The sequence below is a fragment of the Chiroxiphia lanceolata genome, chromosome 2 (assembly GCF_009829145.1).
Source record: "Chiroxiphia lanceolata isolate bChiLan1 chromosome 2, bChiLan1.pri, whole genome shotgun sequence".
Taxonomy (NCBI): domain Eukaryota; kingdom Metazoa; phylum Chordata; class Aves; order Passeriformes; family Pipridae; genus Chiroxiphia; species Chiroxiphia lanceolata.
The window spans coordinates 10441930-10468148 of record NC_045638.1 but is presented as its reverse complement, the minus strand read 5'-3'; the positions used below and the strand labels follow the sequence as shown (position 1 = coordinate 10468148).

Sequence of the window (26219 nt, the reverse complement as noted above, 5' to 3'; positions counted from 1 at the left end):
GACACAAAGCCCAAGTGTTTCTGGTTATAATACAGAATGATGACAAAGACATAAATCCTAAATTAATTTTTGAAAATCTAAGTGTGAGCCTTAGATATACATAACCAAGATAGGTATAGTCAATTATAATATATAATTAATTATTAATAACTCTATTAACATAATTATTATTAACAAACAATTAATAATAGGTCATTAATAATAAATGGAGAATTCTTGATTCCTTAAAAATTCTAATAGGCTGTAAAAACAAGTCTTGAAATAATGTCTAGGATACACCTCTCCCCCCCATTTGAAAAAAAAAAAAATAATATTTCTGTTTGAACAGAAGTTTATCAATCATGTTTCTTTTTAAAGTAAAATTAATTTACCTATTTTAACCAAAGCTTTGACATGACTTTTTGCTTTCCTCTAAGTGCACAGACATTCATCATTAAATGCAAAAATAGCACATATCATATAATTTTCTTTACAAGTGTCTGACTGCCATAAAACCATTGGCAAGTCTAAGCTGTGACAAGTGTTTCACCTCTACAAGCACAGCATCTTTCTAGGCCAGTCAGACTTATATTCCCTCCATAAAGGGAGGGACATGTTGAGGACTAGATTTCTGATGTTGAGGTCCGGTTGTGAAGTAATACTAATTTCAACATCTCAAAACTTTAAACCTTTAGCTTTTTCAAGTTCAAGGAATGTATAACAGGATAAGTACTTACTCATGCATATGTCTTTGCACATATGCACATATACTCCATCTCACACACAACATATACACCAACAGTATCAACAAAGAAACTTTCAGTATAAAAGTATACATCTTTTTAAGACACCCAGATTCTATTTTAGTTCATAAGATTTTGACTTAAGATGCAATCAAGAAAAACATCTGTATCTGTTGGTTCCTTCATTAGCAAGGCTATGGACCAACCTATTCCATCCACAAGAGTCAATGTCCACTCCCATAGCATGAAACAGCTGCTCCGTTAAACCATATGGTCTGAGAGTGGGATAAAGCCAAGCGCATTCACAGTCAGATTAAGAAAGTTGAATATAAAATAGAAGAACGAAAAATACATACAGCTAATTTGCTTAGATTGGTCAGCATTTCATTTTGATCTTCAAAGCCAGTTGTACGAATTTTGGTCACAGCATCCTCTTTCTCAGTAAGCCACGCATCAAAAAGGCACTGAAATTAAATTGGAGAGAAAAAGCTTCAGTCAGGCCTTTCTTAGTGCAATATTCTGAAGAACATTCCAATTTATAACTGCAAAAAACTACTCACCTGCTCTTCTGCAAAATGCTGCCATTTACGAAGAATATCTTGCAGAAGGACCCATCGGTCTTCCGTCCATCTGCAGATTGCTGCCCATCGTTTTCCAAAGTGCTAGAAAGAAACACAAAAGAAAGGTTTGCGTTGGTTTATTTTTTTTTCCCCTAAGCAAGGCAAACTCTTTATTTTTTTTTATGAAAACACTTTCATAATTCATTTTTTTTTCACTCTTATGCCCTTAAAATATGTTGCATATCAAAGTGAAATGGATCTTCGCACTATTTAAAAAAAAACCACATAGTGGAGAGAATAGGAAAACAATAGATCCTAAATGAGAGTGTTTTCACAGTAATCTACAGACACAGTTTTCTATTAAGTCTCTAATACTACATTTCCAAAAAATCCCTCCGTTTCGAAACTTTATGATGCCCAAAACATAACAACTTGAAACATGATTATGATGGTTCAAAGATGTGGTCAAAGCAAAAAAGTATTTGGTTTTTAAGTTGCACCATCAGTGCAGTTGATCAAAGTTCCTACCTCTTAAAATATTGCAGTGGAAAACCCCCCAACTTATAGGCTAAAACACCAACACACCATCACACAGGTTTCCCAAGTATTTGTAGCATATGCTATTATATACATTTTAAAATTACACAAAACACTACCTTCTTCTCTCTCCTTTATTTTAGTTGAAATCAAACATTATTACTTCCTTTTAAATTCCTACTAACCTTTATTAAATGCTGCTTAAGTTGAAGGAGGATATATAATACTGCTGTGATAGAGCAACAGGATACAAAACATTTATTGCAATGATTTACAATGACTTAATTTCCCCTGAGCATCACATGCAAATTATTCATCTGCTCCCCCAAAAGAAACAAACAAACAAAAAACAACAAAAAACCACCCTTATAAAATCTGAAAGATATTCTATACTACTGCATACTTATTTTTTCATCTACTTCAAAAGGACATCCGGACAAAAGGATAATATTTTCTTCCTTATTTAATATTTATTTAATCACTTTATGATTCTTATAACTTGAGATATTATACGATTCTAGACTTTTCATATTTACATATTTTCCATAGAGATTATAATTTAATTTTGGCAGAAACGCAGCATCAAAGTGGTGGATTTTTAAAACTAAGAGATTGAAATTAGTACTCTATTTTCTACCAGTAACAAAAAATTTTATTTTCACTTTCTAGGAAACGAAAGGTAAAATTTCAGAAAGCCAGTTTAATTTGCTTTAAAAATTTTACGTCAAAGTAAAAAGTCAGCAGATACAACATCTTTCATTGGGTGGACACTAAAACCATAATAAATACTTCAGACTAAACAGTCAGCTGCCATGCCATAGAGTAATATCATACTAGATATTGTCTCAATTTAGAAAAATGAAAACTATCTCCAATCAACTAGCAAAATAACATTACCTTAAAACCACGTCAATTCTTAAACAGATCAAATATATTTCACAGTATAGACAAATCTTCCTTTTCAGTCAGTTACTGCATAAATACAAAGTAGATTTTGAGTGAGTTGTTTTGTCTTTTCTAGTCTTAATATTGGGATCACACTTCTGGTATATTTTTGAAATTCCATAATGGATAAATCACTTTTTTTCCTAATTATATCTAGACAGGACCAAGCTATTTTTCAAATCTAAGATTGTGATTTCACATTAAAATCACATAATGTTAGTGTTTGCTTTCCGTTAAACATAATGTGATCAAAGATCATTAATTCAAACAAACACAAAAAAGTTCAGGTTTTGAACGTGAATATTTCATAAAGCTAATTTCAATCCTAACAGAAATAAATACTTGCTGGTGAAATTTATGGTCTCAACTTATCAGGAAATAGAGTAGAACATATTTTATTCATTTATTTTACCCATTCATTATTAAATAAAATTGAAAAATTTTATGACAGAGAACAGTGCAGGAAATTATTCAGACAGCTACTCTAAGTTGTCCTTTTTTAATTATTTTTTTTCCTTCTATAAAAATGTTACAATTTTATAAAGAGTATTTATCAGCCTCACAGGCTACATTATATGTATACCATAACGTCTAATGTCTTTTCTGAAAAAATTATACTTTGACTTATTTCATTGATTTGAATACCTAAAGGTCTTAACGTAACAAAATGATGTATTACATTTAGTTTTATTTGTCCTGAATCTGATTAGATTTCGAGTTTAGCTCAAGACAGCCTCAATATTTCCTTCCTCCTTTTTCTCCAAGCCCAGAAGACAACTTAAGAGATAGATCTCTAATATCTAGCACTTGTTTAGTTTTTCATATTCAATCAATCTTTTTTAACTTGCTAATTTTAAGCTCAAAAATCATAACCATATCCTTCCTCATAGTTAATTTACAAAAATTCTCATACCTGAGTAATGTTAAAATATATCACTTTCAAGCAGCTGACTTCTGTTAACAATCTTCATAAAAAATATAATTTGCTCTCAACATCTGCACTAATATCTTCATCAAGTTGCCTTTGTCGCTATGACATACCTTGAAAAATAATTTTTTTTATTATCTAGAAAACACCAAAGCCTCAAGAGTATAAGATCGAATATGTGGCTCTGCACTTACTTTAAGAAATACATTGATGAGCATGGCAAAAAAGGTCTTCCTGAGTCAATACAAAATACTATTCTCAGAATATGATTTCAAAGCCACAAAATCTTTTTTTTTGGTCTCAATAATTTGACAAGATCTTTTATTTTAATTAAGTAAAATGACCACTGATAAAAGTTTTAATATTGTGACCTGCCTTAAAGCTGATTTTTCTCATGAGAGATCTTAACAACCATCAGATCAAGACACACTGTTTGGTTGAATACATTTAAGACATGAAGTTTCAAGTCAGGACTGTCTATTTATAAAGTAACATTTGACTACTAAATCATATGGTGCTCAACTTTAACTTCCTCTTGACATCAAATAGTAGTCAATGCTGCAAGTAGCCTGTGTGATGCCCAGGAATGCAGACTGCACACAAATGTTTTGTTCCCTGAAACCTGGGAAAACAAATCTACAGAGAAACTGACTGAATCCAGACTAACAAGTAAAATGTCCTCCTGCCCCCTTGAAAGGCCTCTTTTTACAGCCCTAACAAATTTTCAGAGAAATCTGCGTGCAAAAAAAATTTTTTTCCTACTGAGAGGTCTCTGAAAGAATATTTGCAATGACTACAAAAAGCAGAAGATTAAATATTTCTAGTCTGCTAAATGGTCAAAGCAAGGAAGTACGAGAACAGGAGAAAATGAGTAAAACCAACACAACTCTTGGGAATGCTGGAGTGAATGTATAAAAAGTGAAATAATATACTTCTAGCGTACAACTAAGAGTTTTTTGAAAGATGCTCTTCAAATCAGGTATGGTTGTCCACTTTTTAAGTAATGAGAAGTGGAAATACGTTTTTGCCTACATCCAAAAATAATTATTTAAAAGAGAATATTTGGCCCATTCATAGAATTGCTACCACGCAGCAATAAGCCGTGTGTGTAGTTCTGACATGCTTGTACACCAACACATGCAGAAACAAACAGGATGAACTGGAGGCACTGGTCAGGTCCCATGGCTGCGATATCGTTGGTAATAGTGGAAGGAGTCCCACAGTTGGAGTTCTGGGATGGAGAACCACAGACTGTTCAGAAGGGATAGGCAGGCCAGGTGACGTTTAAGAGGCTGGACACAGCCCTTGCAGTTAGTGGTGATGTGCTGGACACCCTCTGGGTGAGGATTGAGCGGATGGAACAAATGATGCTGTAGTGGGTATATACCACTCATGGCCCAGCCAGGATGAGTTATTCTACAGGTAATTAAGAGAAATTTCTGGATCAGTAGCCCTCATCCTTATGAGAGATTTCAACTTCCCAGGCATGAGCAGGCCTTGGAAATCCCTGAAGTTTGTAGGAGATAACTTCTTGTCATAGATATTCAGTGAGCCAACTGAAATACTCTATTCATTCTTTAACATTTCTCACTTATTTTGCCGTATTTTTACAAGAACTACCCATATATCTTCATTTAAAGGACAGTACCCTGAATAATATGAATATGTAATTCTGTAAATTAAACTCTCAGCTCCTTTCCCTCAGCAGGGGAATAAGCCATCAAGTAGTATATGATACACTTAATGCAGATCTCTTTCTAGCACAGACCCTGACCCCTGGAGCCTGGGGAAGCCTCCAATTTGAGCTAGTCCACAAGAGTCCTTAAGGGACCTGCTGTCTGCTGGGTATAATTAGAGGAAAAAATCTCCCTGCATTCATGGCTTCTGTATGTTATCCAGCCATTTCTCTGTGCTGAAGATAATTTCCCATATTTTTCCTATGGAAATGAGTCAGATTACAGCAACAGATTTGCTAGTACAGTCCTTTGATTATGCAGCACTAAATACAGATTTGAGTCTTACTTAGCAGCTACCTTGGTAAATCTTTGAATTGAGTTTAATTGGGATCTCAGACTTATAAGCCTAAACAGTCAGTTCTCAGTAGCAGCATAAACAGAGCCTCTCAACTTGTCACATACTGATATATTAAGTAAGCAATGTAATGTAAAAGTAGCTTTAATATTCACGCTCACCTAGACTAGCTGTAGTCTCTCAAAGTACCTTGGGGCGACAGCTGTTTGTAAGAGAAGCACTGCAACTGTGTTTACTTTTATTTTTCCAAGCAAGGTTAAATTTTCTATGGATAATTTGTTTCAGGGGACACTTCTGGCTTCTATGCTATTAACTGCCTCTTAAATAGATATTTTTTTGCATATGTAATAAAACTTAAGAACTTCTATACAGTTCATTTGAGGTCAGTATAGATTCTTGTCATCCTTTTTGAGACTTAAAATCTCTAAAAGTTCATTTTAGGTTTTAAAAATTTTCTTATACAGACACTTGCAAAAATATAGAGATAGATATTTATATATATGAAAATACTTCAGAAATCACTATCTCAAAAAGAAAGGTATAATTGAATTACACCTGCTTGGAAAATGCATCTTTGACTATTACATGGAAATAACTGTTCACTTTCTTCCAAATCTGATCCAGTATCTCAGTGAGCCAGCCTTATTAAGCTCGTTTGTCTGACAGTGCATGCTCTTGTTTTGTTCTGCTTTTACAAATCAGATACATAATCAAGCTTTGAACTTTGCTCCATTGTGCTTTTTGTCAAACCCTCTAATGGTCGTGCCTGCCAACACGTTCTATCTCCTGTGCTTATATTCAGATTGCAAGTGATACGAAAAAAAAGAATTCCAAACAGTTTCTGTACACAAAAAAAGAGGTGTAATATTTTGCTAGGATAGTAGGTGGTCTGTGGTAAGTCAGTTCTCCTGGGCATTACAGTATGAAAGTCTCCACACCTCCCTAACACTCCAAACCCTACAGCTTTATATCTGTATTTGGGTTTTATTAACATCTACAATCTTGATACATGTTCTTTGGCTTCCGGAGCAATGGGATTATCAGGCTTTTCTCTAAGATTCTTCTGTAAGCCAGTGTGATTCAAGGAGGGGACACACCAGCAGACGGACTGTCACACACCACCCTACGCTCTGCTCAGAGGAGGTATGTGCTGCAGATGAGGGGCCTCAGCAATTTTCTTGCCAGCATCTTTCAAGGAATATACTTTTTCAAAGACAGTAACAACTGAGCACACTTTATCCCAATATCAGATGCCTTCTCCACTATTAGTTACAAATGGTGTATTTCCATTGTGTTCCATTTACACTCATCATTCATTAGGTTTCTTTAAGGTATTGCAGTAACGTCTGAGTTCCATTTCAGGTTGTGTTGTAATCTGGGTCAGCCGCAGAAGTTCCAAAGTATAATAATGGTACCTTTGCAACCATGGTAATAATAGATGATGCAGTTGTGTCACCTGATGTGCTCTTAACTCTTCAGATGTCTTTCTGAAGTTGTGGAATTAGATTAAATATCTAATAATCCACTAACCTTTCATTTGTATTTCACACAATTAAAAATTCTCATTTGCACATTATCTAATTCATGAAGTGCCATAAATATCAAATATCATCCGTAATTTTCTCCCCCCCCTTTTTTTTTGTTGTTTTTTTGTTGTTTTTTTTTTTTTTTACTCCAGGCCTTTGTGCAAGAACATACTGTTTGCCAGCATTCAAGACATTTTACATGTTTAGCTTAGCTTCTGGAGCCCTGTTCTTGCAAGGGATTTGTTTTATTCCACTGAACAGTATACAAGGAACTGGTAAGAAATTTTTGAAGGTTAAGAATATCTTGAGCAGGTACACCAAAGCTCTAACACTAAAGGTGAAGATAAAAGGAAGTAGTTATTATGGATCAGTAGAGGCTGCATTGTTACCTTGGCTGGGTTGTGTACCCAAATTAGCCAGATTTAAGATAGCACACAGATATCTAGCTGTGCTATAGCTGTACCTTCCAGCTGAATGTATTGATAACTTCTCTAGAGAAAGCTTGGGTTCTAATGACTCAAAAACCACATTTTTATTTTCCTGGGTAATGAGGCAAAATAAAGGAAAAGCACGTTCTCCTTTCTGAAGGAGAAAAATAGAAGAAATCTTGGTTGCAGTACTGTGATTCCTCTTGAGCAGTGTCCCTGAAGATCTGACCACCAACACAAGAGAACCCTCCCTCAATGCATCTCAACATTAATTATCCATTTAATTTCATTCAGAAGTTACAGTAAGAGCATTGAAATAAAAATAATACAGTAATAGCAACTTTTTAAAGATGCAAGTGAAGTACTAAACTTTTATTATAAGCAAATTAATATTTAATAAACTTTCAGAATATCTTGCTAGGTTTATCACAAATGTATCGCCAATGTGTCATTCTTTTAAAGATAATCAATTAATTGTATTTAGAAAATAAAATATATGGAAGGTTTTCTCTGTTTGTAGGCTTTGGGCCAAAATGGAGTTTAGAATAGATCTGGATTGCAAAGGTGTTGCTGCTAATTTCTAAATTCTCCCTATTCCAGTCCTCTAGAAAGTCTTCTCATAAGAAATTCAAATGACAAACTATTGTAAAAAACATAAATACTGAAAAGGGTGTACACTGAAACAGAGAAATGAAACTAAGGACTGGTTGAGATTGTTCCCTTCATTTCCTAAGAAACATGAGAAAAAGAATGGGAACTAAATTCTGACTTTCCCAAAACAAGTGTTTTAGAAAAACCGGAGTAATCTTAATATTTCTTGATAACCATTAATTGTCTAAAAATTATGGTTCTGTACACATTCACTATTTGGTTTTGCTTATTTTTAAAATTTCTTATTTCAAGTTTTTGAGACAAGCATTGTCATTTAGTCATTACCTGAAGCTGCTCTTCCAGTGCAGCAGTAGCTCTGTCTCCACTGTTCTCATCCACCACCACTACCATATGGGTTAGAGAATTCACCTTGACTTGTTCCTGTTCCAGATCTTCTTGAAATGCCTATAATTGAAGGATACGTGTTAGAAAATGTGCTCCAAAGTAAGAAAATACTGCATATTAAAACCCAAATGTGCATTTTAAACTTCCAATTGTTAACCACTCTTTTACATTACCGGGTTCTGTGTTGTGTAAATAAAACTTGAAAGAACCCCTCATACCACTCCCCTGAAAAAAGCCCAGGGTATCCAGGTCTGTATCTTGCCTGACACTTTTTAGGTGTCTCTAGCTTCAAATCAACAAAAGAATGTGGGAAATCAAACTCTTGGATTACAGCCTGAATACTTCAGCTGAGTGCATCGTAGGAATTAGTACATATATAGTGTGATAGTTACAGTCTGAAAAATAACATGGCTAACTACATTTGCCTTGTCATAATAGAAATCTTGGCTGTATTACAAACTATGTTGAATTTCACCATGTCATTGTTTTCTGCTGCTTTTTCAAGTAGAGTAGCTCACTTAGGTATGAAAAGTAAGCCTCTGCTGAAGATCAGATCATGCATTCTAAATCTCTTTGGTAAAACATCTTACTTTTATTTGAACATTAAAAATTAAAAAAATGTGGTTATAAGCAATAGGAAAGGAATTCACAGACTATTTTGTTTTTAAGGTGTACATTTCTTACCACATATTTCAGAGTTAATTCCTTCATGGGCATAGCCTTTGAGGCAATATAAGAATCCTCCTTTTTCTGACTTTCATGCCTGTGATTACCATTTGCTTCAGAGAGCTAGACTATAAAACAATTTTCAAGGACTGTGAAGTACTCATAATTGTTAGAGTCATCCCTGGAATTTAGACTTCTCAACATTTTATGACCCAGCACTTGATCAAGGAAGAGCACTAATGGATCAGAGCGTATAACACAGCTCGCTTCCCCCAGGTTTAATCCCCTGTTTAAGCCATACAACAATAAATACATTGCTCTGCAAGCCTACAGCAAGGGACAAGGTGACTTTTATTTCCTGGTTAGTCATATCTGACAGATGGCATCCCAGAAGAAAACCAGAGTTAGCAACGCTCTGCAAGCGCAGGAGTGGATGGCACTTTGGAAGTGGGAGTCTCACACACATCGTGAAAGACTTGAGAAGTCATGGAACAGATGAACCAGAAAGGTGAGTCATTACCTAATCCTCAGGCAGATTCAATTTACCCTGAGGTAAAGGACTGTTTTTTATAACCCAAGTGTCTATTTTTACCATGAAATTAATTGGTGAAAATTGTTTGCATTCAGGATCTTGTTGAAACAGGAATTTACGAAGGGCAATCTCAAGGCTAGAGCACACTCTGTTCAAATAACTTAAATTGAAATTTCTAACAAGTTCTTTTGAGCTTGTTAGAGAGAAAGTAAATTTTCAGGGACTTAAAACATAGGATGGATATAAATGTTGAGACATGGAGATAGCAACAACAGAAACATAAAACTCCACACTTCTTTTAATTCCTATCTATCAGATAACAACTTACACAACTCCAACTTCATGTAGTTGAAAGCAAATAAAAATATCTACCTAGATCATCCAAGTACCCAAAGACAAATCCACCCCTATTTGAACACTTAGGAAGTATCTAATTTTACATTTTCAATTAATTTGAAGTACTAAAAATCGCAGCATTAAAAAGCTTAGATGTTTTTGGAAACTTAATGAAACTTTAAAATCTATTAACTATAAATTGTATAATAATAATTTGGAATAATAAAATCAGTTCAATTTAAAGCACACTTTTTCTTAATTAATACATTTCCAATATAATATTTGACTTAGTTCAATAGTCCTCAGACTTTTACTGAAAAGTAGGTTCTCCCCTTATAGAATTATAAGGAAGGGATAGTTGCAACAGGAGAAAAAATACATAAAATACTACTGCAAAAAACCAATAGTTCTTTACTGAAATGTTTAACTACAATTCCAAAACATATTGACTATGACAGACTTCTTTCTCACCAGAACTCTGCCTCGCTAATGACATAAAATCTTCTAGAGTTCACCAGTAATTCAGCCCATTCAGAAAATTTTCAGTACTGTCAAAATATTAAGCTCATATATTTCTGAACTAAGCAGCATGCTGAGAAGTGTGAAAGAATGTTGTGTTCTTTGTCTGGTCTGAATGTTGTGAATGTGTCCAAATACACATTATAGGGACCCAGCAGAGAAACTCAAGTTTCAGTCAAACAAGAACTCAAGAACAATATTTTTTGACATTATTGAGAAAAAAGCAGAATAAAGAAATCAGATGTATGGAAGTCATAAGTCAAAGGGGGATACATAACATGAAATCAACAGAGTGAAAAGTAGCTACTAATGAACAGGTAAAGAGGGGAAGTCAAAATTATAAAGGTAAAGAGGAAACAGAGACAGGATAACAACAAACCAAACCTATCACCTTTGCTGAAGTCTGTTTCATTTGAAACCATCATTGCCTTTTACATCTTCTAACTTTTGGGTCCTCCTGTTAATTTGCAAAACATTTTTTCTGGTACATCCAGAGACAGGTGAGAGTCAGAAGAAATATGAGGGGTGTTGGGTTTTGCTTTTCTATTTGCTTATTTAGTAATGAAGCAATATCTGTGCTACTAAAATTCCATTGTTTTAACCCTTGTTATAGGAGGTAGGTTTGCTGTATATAACATACAATTAAATTCTATGAACTTTCTCACAATAATTGAAAGAATGGAAAACACCTTATTCTTTGACTTCTGAATAAGACAAACAACAAATGAATACAAATGTAATTAAAATTAAACACAAACATTTTCTTTCCAGCATATTAGCTAAATTGCCTCTTGCACAGAAAAAAAGATTTGAAAAGTAATACACATAAATAAATAATGTTGACTAACTCAACACACCAAGAATGAAGAACTAGTATGTGGAAGAGAGATTTATGAATGTTTTCACTCAGAATCTTCAAATACAAGCTAAACACACATTTTTCTCATTATTAGAAAGAAGCAGCATAAAGAGATTGCATAAATAAAAGGATTACATTTTATGTTAATATTCAAGAATAAAATGCATAGAAATAAAGTTATTCAAGTCTTAGTACTCATGTATTCAAAATCCTTCACGTTTCTTTCCCTAATTACCATTTCATAATTACCTGCTGTCTTTTTTAAAAAAGAAAATTTAATGTCAGAATATGTGCTTAGCTAGCAAACCCACGTACTGAAATACTTTGTCTCCTCACAGGGCAAGGACAGATAGCACAAATAGCAGCAGGAGCTGTAGAATTTGTATTCTTCTTCAGTACCACTCCTTAATCAGGATGCAAAGAAATCATCTTTAACACACTGGTGGATCATGAAGTCTTGCAGTATTTGACCTCTTTGTAAAAGAACTGTAAAAGCTGATTTCAGTTTGAATTGTTTTTCAGATGACCTGCCCTCTAAAACCTGGACTAGCACTGACACAGGCCATGAAGCATCAGGTGTTAAAATCTCTGAAGATACTATGGAAACGAACTGCTTCGAGCCACGGATGTAGAAACATTAACAGGTTATCACATTAAATCTCCATGACCTCACAAATAACCTCTGTTCCTTATTTTTCTGTGTTTCCTTATCATCACCACGTGCTATGGATACATATCTTAATTTATTTTAGAATTTAAATTAATATGAAGCAGGAAAATTTAATGCAGTAAATGAAACCGAGTTATTACACACAATTAGTCTCTCTCTTTTCAGATCTCAATTTTTCCAATTAAAAATTACCCTCATGGAAAGTGGAAAAAAATTTGCCAAATTCCCTCTTACATTCCATTTATGAGTTTGTTATTTTCCATTAATCAAATACATTACTAAAAAGTATTTTCTACAGTTAGAAAGTAGTGCTGTACAAATACATATTCAGAGTCTCAGGAGTGCTAACAAGATTATACAGTCTGAGCACTGCATAATCATTATTACAACATGCAAAGGGAAAAAATAACATGCAAAAAGAAGACAACACAGGTATTAAAAAATGTGATATATTCTTATTGTACCACGTAATAAAAGGATGTTACAGTTGCCTCACATATTCTAGTATATTGCCTATATGTTTAAAGGAAGTAATTTTTTTTTATATCAGAATAAAACTCAGAGTTGTGATAAAATAACTCTACAAAAGCTTGTAACTGTAGAGAAGAATAAATATTAAACCAAGATTCCATATTACTTTGTTATGCTCTAGTGGCAAGAGTAGAGGTTTTAAAATGTCAAAAACTGAATTTGTTTTTTATGCCCTTGGAAGCACACTGTAACATACCTTATGCTCTTCTACTTGACGCTTTAGGTCCTCTAGATCTGGACCTAGGGGCTCCAAATCGATTTTCTTTGTCCTTTCTTCTGTTTTTGTCAGCCAGTCAGCTAAGTGGGCCAGCTGCTGATTCTGCAGATCCATTAGAACTTTATGTAAACTTTAAAACAAAGAAATTATAATTACAATTTATACATTAAGAAAACAACAGGCAGAAACATCTGCCCTGTATATCAACTGATTTTCACAAGGCTACACTTGAAGGCAGAATAAAAATATACACTTTCAAAGAGGAACAGGCTCCCAAGGGAAGCAGTCAAAGCACCAAGCCTGTCTGAGTTCCAGAAATGTTTGGACAACGCTCTCAGACGCATGGGGTGTCCTGTGCAGGGCCAAGAGTTGGACTTGATGATCCTGATGGGTTCCCTTCCAACTCAGCATATTCTGTGATTCCATGAAAGAGGTACTGAAAATTTGTTGAAAAAGTTTTGAAGTTTTTTTTTTTTTTAGACTCTGAACACTGCATACAATATTCTGTCTCTTAAGTTTTGTCCTCCAGTTGCATTTCTATTAGAGTTGGAGTTCAAAATTTCTGCTACCTGTTTTTTTAAAGCTTGTGTTACCTACTATGAGTATTTTGAAAACTCTCAGACAGCTGACCTTACCATGTTTTCCCTAATTTAGGATAGTAAACAGAAAAAAATAGTAAGTTTTCAGTTATTCAATGGAGAAAGCTCTGAAGAATTAAACAGGAAATACTTCAGTTTTGCCTAATTAAAGTATTTTGATAGATCCAGAATGATCTGACCAGAAATCCATCACAAATCCTTTCCTTATACTTGCTTCTTTAGAAATTCTCCAAACTGTCCTAAACGAAATCTTCATCTTATCAGAAGCATTTTTAAATTAATGTGTAAACTATGGAATTACAACAGCATTTTGTATTATCCATCTTTCACATAAGATACAACTTTTAATTTAGATTTGACAGACAAAAGTCACTGTCCTCAATCATAATGAGGTCGGTAAAACCATTATATGTTATAGTATCGGGCTATATGTTATAGTATATGTATAGTATAGTATATTTTACAGTATGTACTGTCAGTGTATGTTATACTCTGTCAGGCTTGGTGCTGTGACCACCTCCCTGTGGAGCCTGTTCCAGCATCCAATCGCCCTCTGGGTGAAAAACCTCTTTCTAATATCCAACCTAAACCTTCCCTGACACAACTTCAGGCCATTCCCTCTGGTCCTGACACTGGTCACCACAGAGAAGGGATCAGTGTCTGCCCCTCCTCTTCCCCTCACAAGGAAGGTTTAACTGAGATGAGGCCTCCCCTCAGTCTCCTCTTCTCCAGACTGAACAGACCAAGTGACCCCAGCTGCTCCTCATACTTTCAAATGCAGACCAGTGGACACAGAAAAGGGTGTTTGTTTGAAGACGAACACCAAGATCAAACAACTTTATGGAAATAAAGTCTTGCAAACAAATTTAAATTTTTTATAAAGTTTGTTTTGTAATAAGGTTTTAGTTACACCTGTTTCTGGTCCCAAATGGCAGTATCAGGTGTTAAATCTGGATCTCTATGAAGCTATGTTACTTTGTAGAGACAGTAACAATTTTTTAAGTCTCCAGTTAACAACTCTTGGAAGCAAAGGACCAAAGCAAACAAATCACAGGAACAACTAACTTTAAGCAGAAACTGGAACTTCCGTAGAACTTGAGAAGAAAAAAAAAAGTAACATAAAATGGGAAGGGCTGAATTAACCCAAATCTCTGAACAGGAGATATCAAGCAGTAATGTTTTTCTGTATTATCTCTGTTGTTTTTTTTTTTTCCTAAGAACATAATGTCATGGATCTTTGTGATGTACTATGATTTCAGGGTGTTTTTTAACTGGAAATCATGTGTTAAATGTAGATCAAAATGACCAGAAGACTCTTTTCCACTATAATCTCTCTATTTATTTATAGATAAAGTATAGAAAGATGATACCCTGCTTTAATATAGCCCATGGTTCACAAGGAATTTGTGATCTCACATCTCAGTCCTTCAGTTTGAAGTATTTTTTTGTCTTACTTGATGTTCTAAAGTAAGCTATTATAAGCAAAAAGTACAATGCTTCATCCTAGACATATACTCTTCGCAATAAATTAAAGAAACAGTACAGAAAATCTGTTAAAGAAAATTTAAGAAAACCAAGATACGAGAAAATACTTATTATATGATTAATGATCTTATTCTGAAGCAAGAAGCATAAACTTGAAAATTAAATAATCACATTTTATTCTTAAGCAAAAGAATGTTTCTCTTTTCTCACCATTCTGCAGGTACTTCCTGGTTTTCAAATTACTTTTATAAACATCTGATAGAAGTTTTAATACTTATATACCTCAGGAGATTATATAAACCTCTTTTTATGGTATGGTTCTCAAAAGTTTCAAATAAAAAAATACTACTTCATTGAATTGAATGTGTTTTAAAAGTTGTAGAATTCTCTATAAAGCCATAAATTGTACTGTTTCCCCCTCCAGTGGTATACTTATCATTCTGAGACGCTTTACTTTAGAAAATTCTATTTGAGGACTGCCAGGAGTAAGAAATTAAAAAAAAACACCAAAAAACCCCCAAAAAACAGGCTGTTTTCCTTCAGCATTGCTATAAGAGTCAAATACTTTCAATACACAGTCAATATGTGGGAAATCCAATTTGGGCTGCTTTTACACAAAGGCATTGCTACGCTTTGAACTTCCTCAGACATCCTGACCTACTAAATCACTTTTCCTAAGATGCTTTCATTTTTATAGTACCCTTTATCAGAATATCTTTCTCCTCTCCCCTGTTGATTGTTTGCTTTTGTTTTCCCTGTGCTGTAAAGTGTGGTACCTTTTGTTACATTTCTTATTACCATTACAAGAGGTCAGACAGCCTCATCCTCACAAAAACCATTTCTTTGGATAAACATGTCACTGTTGCCTTAGGAACTAGATTATAGCAATGTGCTCAGAAGATTGTGCCTTAAACTGAAGCAGAAGATGGATCCTGAGAGTTTAAATTATGTATAATAGCCTAGAAATATATTACATTGTGACATCTTATAGCTGGTGCTTGAATCACAGGGGTTTGACCAATAGGTCAAAATTAGCTATATCGAGCAATGTCACTCCTGAGAAATTTTCTCTTGCCCTTAGCCAAATTTCATTGAATTTATCACAGAATTTTTTTCTATAAGAAATTAAATAGTAGCATCATATTCTCTGTGAAGCCCATATCATTTTATGTCTTCCACCAAATTCATATTGCTCAAATATGACAAAAGATACTAGACCATTCAATTCCCCAAGAAATGTTCTACAGTTGAATCTAGGAGATAAGTTTAACAATTGGTGTTAAAGGACATTTTAACTGTGTAGAGTGTGTAGGCATAGTACCACTCATAGAGGTGAGGTTGCTACTAGCATGTGTTGATTTAAATGAAAATAAATATGGCAAATAAAACGTCCCTACAGCAAAGCATCATAGATTTTTCTTTCCAAGAAAATAACAGAGCCAGAATAAGTTAGGTTGAAACATCTGAAACTCTTTTCTTTATTGTCAAAGAAAGATGAAATGCAGAAAACAATCTCACTACTCAGTAGCAAGCTGAAAAGAAAACCAATGCTTGGAATTACTAAGAACAGACTGCAAAAAAGAGAGTAATGTCATGCAATTGTTGAAAATCACAGTTTGGTTTTTAATACTGTGGACAAACTCCTCAACTTCAAAAAGGTAGGGTTGAACTGGAGAAAGCTCAAAGAGGAGCAAGATGAATAACAAAATATATTCAATATATATTTATGAAGAAAGTAAGAAAATATATACTGTTGACTCTCACTTCTAATAGAGTTACTAGAGGGAATCACTTAAGCTACCAGTGACAAACAAACTAAAATAAGCCATTCCTCAAAAAAGTAGCACTCATTGGGTAAGAGGCTTTTGGAATTCACTGCCAAAGGATGTCATGGATGCTAACAGATTCAAGAGGATATTGAATAAACAGATGGAAGAAAAAAAGAATAAAATTCATAGTACATTACCAAATATGCAAAACCACTTCCACCTCAATGTTACCCTCAGCTGAAAACAACTGGAGGCCAGAGTAGTTCCACAGAGAACTTCATAACATTTGTATTAGGTCAGACCAATGACACACAACCCAGTATTTGTTCTCCAGAGCAGTAGGCCCATGCAGACCAATATTTCATCTCCACCAATGGAAAAAGGAGATGATAAGATGCTGTTTCAGGAGATCATGTATCTCCCCTAAACCTTTTGTTAGACTCATAGAATCATTAAGTTTGGAAATCAAAGTCCAACAGTCAGCATTAGCACCACCCTATGTTCACCATTAAACCATATTCTCAAGTGCCATATCCACACATTTTTTGAGTATTTTAAGGGATGGTAACTCCAACAGTTCCCTGGGTGGTCTGTTCCAATGCTTTACAACCCTTTTCATAAAAAAAAAATAAAATTCCTAATATCTAATCTAAACCTCCCCTGGTGCAACTTCAGGTCTTTTCTTGTTCTGTTACTGTCAGGATGATGGACTAGACCATTGGTCTCACTGCTAGAGATATTTAGCTTTTATTAAAATCACATTTGCAAAAAGAGTCACTTTCCAGCTGTATTAAAGAAATAGAAGAGTTTCTCACTTAGTACATGCCCATTGGGATTTTCTGAGAGAAAAATTAAGACTTGATCAGAGAGATTCTAACAAAATCTACCTAGCTTAAAGTTCCTAAAAGACCACCAAGGATCTCAGATTCTTTTGGTTTTTGTTTTTTGGGTTTTTTTCTCGCCGCTGCATTTATCTGGTTTTATTGCAGAGAACAGCCATAGTCTTCAAAAATTAATACTACTTGGCTATAAAGAAACTCCTAATGACAATTAATTTTAAAATTTCCACTGCATTTGATTTAATATGTCAGTTGGTAAACTTCACACTGATCCCCTTACAGAAAGGTCAGTAGGTATACAAAATTCTTCATGACAAAGGAAGTTATCCTGTCAGACAGATATTAAGAGTATACCCATAAAATGGAAAAAAAAACAAAAAAGGAAAGAAAAAAAGAGGAAGGCTAAGAAGAATAAATGTGAAAAATCAGGTAACAGTTATTTTCTTAAGATAAGGAAGGAAACTCACACATAAATCACATTCCATAACTTTCCTGGAATCTCTGTATCCTGCAAACCAAATTACTTCACTGTGACACAATCACAGTGCCACAGTGCACATAAACTCTTATGTTTATGAAGTTTCTAATACTATATAGTAAATAAAAATTTCTAAATAAGATGTAATAATATTAAAAATGCTCCAAAGATTAATGTGACTATTTAACATATCATTTTTCTACATTTACTGGTATTTAAACTTCCAGCTGTAGGACTTGCCATTTTTTGAATGGTATAATTTGTACTCAGATAAAATATTTCCAGGAAAATAAACTCAGATAAATATTTCCAGGAAAGCTAAGCTCCCATTTACTCTTTTTATGGGATCATGTTTTACAGGGCTTAAAGATTTCTTTCCCTTTTCCTTTTGTATTCTTGTAAAGATTCTCTTTTTTGTAGCTAGATACAATGTGTGATACAATATTTGTTGAAACAATTGGAAAAATGTGAGGAAGTTTATATACATTTTGGTTGAAGTGTTATTGGGCTTCAAGGCTCAAAATCCGAGCAGGCTTCAAAGTCACTGCACATCAAGTTTCAGGTTAAAACAGATAAAAGATGGAGTTTTTTTCACAGCAAACTGAAGGAAAAATCCCAACTGTTAGTCAAGTTCAGGATTGTTTCAGTCAAAGTCAATATATATTATTTTATCTGACATATTACTTACTTGCTTTGTTTTTCCATACTTGCTACCCTGAGACTTTCCCATCGAGAATTAAGTAGATTCATTTGTTCTTGGATTTCATTCTCTTCATCATCTGAAAGTTTTCCCATTGTTAGAAGTTGACTTCCAACTTGCAAAACATTACCAACACGTCCTTGATGAGCTGTTAACTCCATCATAAAACCCTGACAATAAAAAAAAAAATAAAAATATATCTACTTTTAAATTGAATTCTTTGGAATGAAAGAACAGAATTCCATCATTTTGCAAGCATGATTTTTAACTTTGCTTTTATTTTTTTCAAACCTAACCCAAACCTTGTAACATGAACCAGAAATAAACACTTTCACTTTCTTCATAGAGTAAAAAGTAGCCTGGAGAAGAAGAGGCTGAAGGGCAACCTTATTGATCTCTGTAACCTGAAAAAAGGTTGTAATGAGGTGGGTGTAGCAACAAACGACAGGATGAGAGGAAATGACCTCCAGCTACACCAGGGGAGGTTTTCACTGGATATTAGGAAAAAAGGTCTCCACTGAATGTTGTCAAGCACTGGAACAGGCTGCCCTGGGAAGTGGTTGAGTCACCATCCTTGGACGTGTATATGCAGCCCTTAGGGACAGGGTTTAGTGATGGACTTGGCAGTGTTAGATTAACGGTTGGACTTGATGATATTAAGGGTCTTTTCCAACCTAAATAATTCTACGATTCTAGGGCACAGTCTCCAGTATGATGTTTAAATTCTCCAGATCAAAATAAAAAACAAAACAAAAAATCAAAGCCAAACAAACAAAGAAACCCCAAACAAAACAAAACCCAAACCAATCAAAAAAAAACAAAACAAAAAACCCACAACAAAACCAACCAACCAACCAACCAAAACACACCAAAAAAAGAAAGGAAAAAAGAATAAAATAAACTAGGCATATTTTTGGTTCGTGTTTTTGACCTTAATATGGGATAAAAGCATAAAAGCGACTACTGAAAGATTAGTATAAACATTTACCTCATGTGTGTGAAACTGTTCTTTAACAACTTCTACATCATTGGATATATCTCCTTGTGCTTGTAATGCATCTTCAGCAGAGAGAAGCCACGTGAGTACTTCTTCTAAAGCAGTTTGGTAGTTTTCAAGATCCATTTCAGATCCCATCCGCGTGGTGCTAAATGTCTTTCGTTCAACAGTTTCTGAAAACTGATCAAAACCAAAATTTTAAGTGCAATAAAAATGGCATCTGGTCAGACAGTTCTACAAAGGAATAAATGGAACACCATTGTTTTCTATAAAAACTTCATCTGTTTATAAAACAAGCAAAGAAAATGATGTGGTTAATACTTAGTAGTATAAAATCAGTTTACTGACCAAGATCAGTTAAGATGGAGCGAAATAAAAAAATATCATATTAAATTCATTATTATAAATCACATATTTTACGCTGGAATTCAAAATTCCTACCAAGTATTCCAAACAGTAAATAATTATACCTGTAGAGTGCAGTTATACATGTCTTTCATTAAATATTCTGCTTTTTCATTTCTACTTTACTATTTCTTATTTAACTATTTTCTCTTGGAAATGAGAGATATTTATTTTCTACAGCAGTTAGTAAAATAATATACTCAAAAAAGCAGCAAGTTACATGCTGACATTGCAGAATGGAAAACATGATATTTAAAAAACCCAAATGCAACAAACCTTTACACTACATGCAATGCCGTGTTTGAGCAATCCACAGACACACATTTTGTGAAAACCATTCCAAGAGGTTGGAAAAGCTCAGAAAACTCATGTGAAATCATAACTTTTTAAAACCAAGCAGAAGTGCGTTACTGTTGATTTCTCTTTTCCACAAAGATCACCCTTATATTCATTTCTTAGAAGCCAGGTGACTGTTATAAGCACAGAATTCACATTTCTGTTCTACTGCTTCAAGTCAAGAGAAATCAACAAGTATTTATTGATTAGTATAAGAATAGAAGATGAGAACAGAATAGAAGCAAGAAATATATGTTTGCTACGGAAGATACCATCTGATTTTTTTTCGAAAAGTTCGGAACAAGTTCAGCTACATTGTTAGAAAATTAATTTAAAAACAAACTCTTTACATAAAAATATGCTTATACTTTTATAAAAATTATACCAAGGCACTTAATGCTTTTATAGTTGTCAGAAATTGTCTCTACTGACAACCTTGTTCCAATAAAACACTCAAAGCAGCTTCCAAAGCCTTTCATTGCAGTTTAGAACTGAAAGTCAAAGTTTATCCCTAGAACCATAAGCAAGAAGCATAATAGATGTAATCTAATCACATAAAATAAAATTTTCAATCTTCATCTTTACAACAACTTCATTCTGAATTGTATAGCTACCTAAAACACCAGTCATAAATTTGTCAGCACTTAACATGTGAAAAACGATGTTCAGTAACTGAATCCTCCTCAGAAAAACAGGCTTCAAAATCTGATGAACTTTATAGTTTGTTTTTTTGGCTTTTTTTTCAAAGAAAGTACTATCTTACAGAAACATAAACAATGAAGCACATAAAATGGTCACCATATATTCCCACTGCACAAATGAGTATCTGAATTGTGTGTAACTCTAGATTTTAAATTTTATAAAATGTAGTAAGAAATTACACCCAACCACATCACATTTCTGCAGCAAGATAATTTTTTGCAGTATACAGTCCACTGTGGAAAGGGATAATTTGATCCCTGATTTTTGCATGTAATTTTTTTTTTCTTTTTATAACAATACTGCATGGGATACACTGTAGAAAAAAAAATTGTCCTAACAGTTGAGTGAGGTTAGGGATATCATGTTTGTAGATATCTGTGATTATCTATGTTACCATTTTTTTTGAAAGTTCTTAATCTAAAAACCATTCTTTCTCTAGATTAGACATAAAATACTGTCTCATGCTTAGGAAGAAAAGCTGCCTAAGTATGCATACAGTTTCATTCTTGAATCAAAACCTATTCTTAATAAAGTATTTAATGATTACGCAACACAAACTTGATTGGGTGCAGTCAAAGCAAAACATTTGCTGAGTAATTTACTGAATAAAAACCTGAATAAGAATACATTGTGGTGGTACATCCCTCTCTCCTCCTTGTCTCCACTACGATCTCAGAAATGCTCCTGGGCCTTGGCCTTGAGCTTATCAGAAACATTATCTGCTTCCAGGAACATAGGTTGACTAACGAGCTTCTGGTTTTTTTAAACCAACAGCCTTGGAGACTTACTTTTCTTTCCCGAAAAACAACCTGAGTGGAACATTTGTATTATTGAACTTTTAAAGAAAGGTACTGACCCCAGTTGTGGTCAGGATGGAAAATTACTATGACTAAAGGCAATTCTCTTGTGACCCTATATAAGCAGCGGTCCTAAGTCCCTGGCTCTCCCAGACCACAGTGGGGTGCAGCCAGCAATTTCCCTCTGAGTGGGACACCTCTCAGAGCCACAGAACTCTCAAGTTTGCTACACTTGGAGGACCACAGATGAACACCAATTGAAATGACATGAAAAATTCAGATGTTTGATGAACACTGCATCACATCTAGCTAGGAATTAGTCAGGAAGTCGTCCTGCAGACTGTTTTGGAAAATGGTCAGCCATTTTTGCATGTAACATAGTTCTGGTTGTTCTTAGGGACTGATGTAGAAGGAAAAAATGCTCCAGACCCATAAATTGTCCACTAGACTATCTTTTTGCCTTTGCTTTTGCACATGGAAGAATTATATCTAGACGAAAAGATGGGAGTTTTAATTTCTACACACTTCACCACCTTCTGCTGGGGTGTGGGGGTTGAAAGACCCCAAGGACTCTGAAGATTTAATTTAAAGAAGTAAAAATAAAAATCCTTTGACCTTCAGAAGCCTGGAAAAAATGAAGTGTTCCTGGTAGCTGTATGAATTAATTCACAGAATTTAAACTATGATGTTGTAGCTCCTTCAAGGTAAGCAAGTGAAAGGACATAGTGTTCCTCACTTGCTATTGCATTATGTTCCTAAAGGGAGGAGAAGGATTAGTTGTGTGTTAGTAAATTCTCCAAGAAGCTTCCTTTTAATCCATAGAGACTGTTTCTGAGTTTTAAAAATGAGTTGGGCAGTTTTAGAAAGTAGTTTTACAGTAAAGATTTAGGGTTTGTTCCAGCACTCTTATTTATGTTATATATTTCCTTCCTTCAGAAACTTCTTGTCCCACTGAAAGATAAAGAATGTGGCTCTAGACATTTAGAGTTTTTAAACTCAGAGGCATAAAATTTTAAAGAAACATTTTTTGGTAAAGGTAAATTTAAGTTCAGAATATGTTTCTCATTTTGAAAACTCCCTTTGCGGGATTACAGCCTCAGAAAATAGCACACATAATTCACTCCCTAAATATGCCTCTTATCATGTAAGAATGACACCATTGCTTATTCTTTCGGTTCCCCTAAGCTTCTCATTACAAAATCCTATTTTATGTGTCTTCATTATTTCAAAATTATAACTGCCAAAATGTTAAATGATAAAATAATCTTTTCAATAATCAAGACTATGTTTCCTCAACAGATGACTTCAGACAGAATAGTTCAGTCATTTCTGGTAATAAAACTCATAAGATAAATTGGTCAGGCTGCTTGTTATTATAATCTTAACTATTTTCTTGTTCTAAATGAAGCAAACACTTTCTTTTTATTAAGTATTTAAAAAATGCCTCTGTGAATGAATCTTAGGTTAAGAAGACTTTTTTTTTTTTTTTTTTTTTTTTTACCATTCATCTGAAAATCCACACAGGTTTTGCCTAAAAAAAGGCAGGTTTTGCTTGCTCAGTTGAGACAAGTTAGATTTTTAGTACCTGATTTTCTCGGTGGTTACATTTGTACTGCATATGTTTCCACCTGGAAGAACTGACCTGTCCTTGCAACTGCAGTTCTGAGATGCAGCAAATTATTAGGTCATTAAAAATCAATGGAGCTTAGGCAATATACATGCTAAGAAGAAAAAAAGCCAGAGTCAGGCAGTATTGATGAAAGTACATTCATTACAAACGAAGGAAAATGTTGGAACTATTGACAGGAGAGGGGTAAAGGAAAATGAATCTCTTCAGCTACGTTATTAGGAACAGCTTGTACAAATAAAGACTGAAAGAGACAAAAAAAGAATTTATTGGCATTACAGCAAAAGTTTGCACCTTGGGATCTGGAGTGTAGCAGTTGTCCTAAAACAGATGAAAGCCAGTGAAGAAAACTGGAATAAATTGGCTTGGGAAAGAGACTAAGACTGAGAACTGCAAGGACAGGTAAAATAGTACAAAGACTTAAGGGACAGGAATCTCTTTTGCCTATAATGATCAAAAATTTTCTAAGAATTTAAAACTGTTTCATTTTGCATACATGGTAAGTCAGTGATTCACAAAAAGATTTTCTACTTAGCTTGCTTTCTTCAATGCACCTGTACTTGGAAAAATATCAAAGCAGGTTTTGGTTAGTAGTTGATTGATAAAAAGTGTATCAAAACATACTGCTTTTATAAAGTCTTCAAGGAAAATTTTCAGCCTATATTTATTTAAGGGTTTCAATTATATTGAGGTTTTTGCTCTGAATTTAAAATGTACTGCTGTTTCTGGCATTGCTGATGACAGGAGACACCTCTCTGAGGAAGGCACTTCTTATTCAAGCAATTAAGAATCATGGCTCCAGACAGTAATATGACTTGATGTGGATGTGTAAATCAACTGTCTATGACTGAATGAAATTACTTTCATCGTACACCTACAACAAAATTATGATTTCTTCCTGTTGAAATGGCTGGTCTACCAACCATTCTTCAAACCACCCCTTTTGTGATGCAAGACCAAGGCACACTTTAAGGGGACGCATATTTCAGGTGCTGTCATGTCGTGCAGTAGACTGAGATAATTTGGGCTCTACATAATAAATAAATAAGGGTACTCTCCACATAAAGAAAGGTGAAGTTTTCACCCCAGGATAAGTTTTCAGTATTAAACAATGACTCTACACAGAACTTTCCAGCAGTAAATGGTAACAGGGTCCTAATGAAAGTCTATCACAGGTCAAGAAGCCTGGGGTCTTTTCCCAATAGGGTTAGCAGCAAGGTAACTCCAGGTCAGCAGATTCAGCTTATTTGAGAAATGTCCATTGTGTTTTATGCTGTCACATACATGAAAAAATGGAAAAGTTAATTTTAGCCACTGATGATCAGACTAGTGTAAAATTTGAATTGTGATCACAATTTTGGTAGCATGAAAAATACTCAAGATGGGATAGAAAATGGTCACACTTATTTAATTTTAATTTTTAAAATGCAAATTTTAAATGTAATAAGGCTTAAGTAACATCCATTTTGAAGTAGACTGCTCTGACAAAGACATTTTAAAGGTCTTTAATATCCCTTCTTACCCAAACAGTTCTATGACATTTTCTGTTCTAAACTGTATTCTAAAAATCTTCATGAGCAGAAAAACTATTAAGTCTACGAAGAGAAAAAAATGAATAGAGACTGCTGAATTATGTCTTAGCTAAAAGAAATGCAAAAGGATTATGCAAAAACATACTAAACTACTTCTTTAGCATGTCATACAGGAGATTGAGACAAAAATATAGACTGTACTCCCTTTCTCTCTGATGACACACAAATCAAGAAACAAACATCAAAGGGTATCCTGCTAAAATATGAACAGAGATTTCAAAATTAAGATTACAGAAATGCAGGTCAAGAGTAAAAACTGAAACCTCTTCCCCAAAAATCAAGGGCCTTTTTTTTTCATTTTCATATGTACTTGACTGCAAATTCTACAGCCTTATAGTTAAAAAAAAAAACTATGAAAATGTGTATATATGGTTCCATCATTCTGGAAGAAAAAGTAGCCTTCTCTTTTCAGCATCCTGTTCAGTTGTTGCTATCTCTTCCTTTTCTTTTTTTTTTTCTTTAATTCTCTCTCTTCTGCCACAGCTGTCAGTAAAATCTTGTTATCCCATAGCACAAAAGACCCTCTAGCCTTCTCAATAAGAACTTTAACTCCAAAACTCTTTTTATGTATTCCACACAATACGATATCAAAATGCCTTCAAAAGCATCAACAGCAAGAGCATTTAACTGTAATAAGATATATCTACAGTATGAGTTTTTCTTTTGAGAAATAAAGACTCTGGGACAAGGGCCAATTAGTGGACATATTAATCAGTTTCTGTGAAGTTGAGGTTGAGGTCCTGAAGATTTCAGAGTATTCAACATGATGAGCTATTAGAGTTGGAAGGAATTATTAAAAAGTGATTTTGAAAAGTCATCTAAAATCCTAAATAGTGAAATTTGCTTGAATAGGCTGAATATCCCATTCATGGTTCTTATGTGATTTATCC

At 34.1% G+C, this 26219-nt stretch overlaps 1 protein-coding gene across 10 annotated transcripts in view; it reads right to left on the bottom strand.

Moving 5' to 3' along the window:
• Positions 1–26219, bottom strand: part of DMD (dystrophin) — a 922945-nt gene that overhangs the window by 703113 nt on the left and 193613 nt on the right. For all 10 annotated transcript variants that reach the window (XM_032679549.1, XM_032679551.1, XM_032679556.1 and 7 more), the window contains 6 exons: positions 19862–20050; positions 18862–19043; positions 12983–13133; positions 8614–8733; positions 1283–1384; positions 1079–1186 (listed from right to left, as the gene is read on the bottom strand). In XM_032679549.1, coding sequence (XP_032535440.1) covers positions 1079–1186; positions 1283–1384; positions 8614–8733; positions 12983–13133; positions 18862–19043; positions 19862–20050 — 852 coding nt within the window. The remainder of the gene's footprint in view (positions 1–1078; positions 1187–1282; positions 1385–8613; positions 8734–12982; positions 13134–18861; positions 19044–19861; positions 20051–26219) is intronic.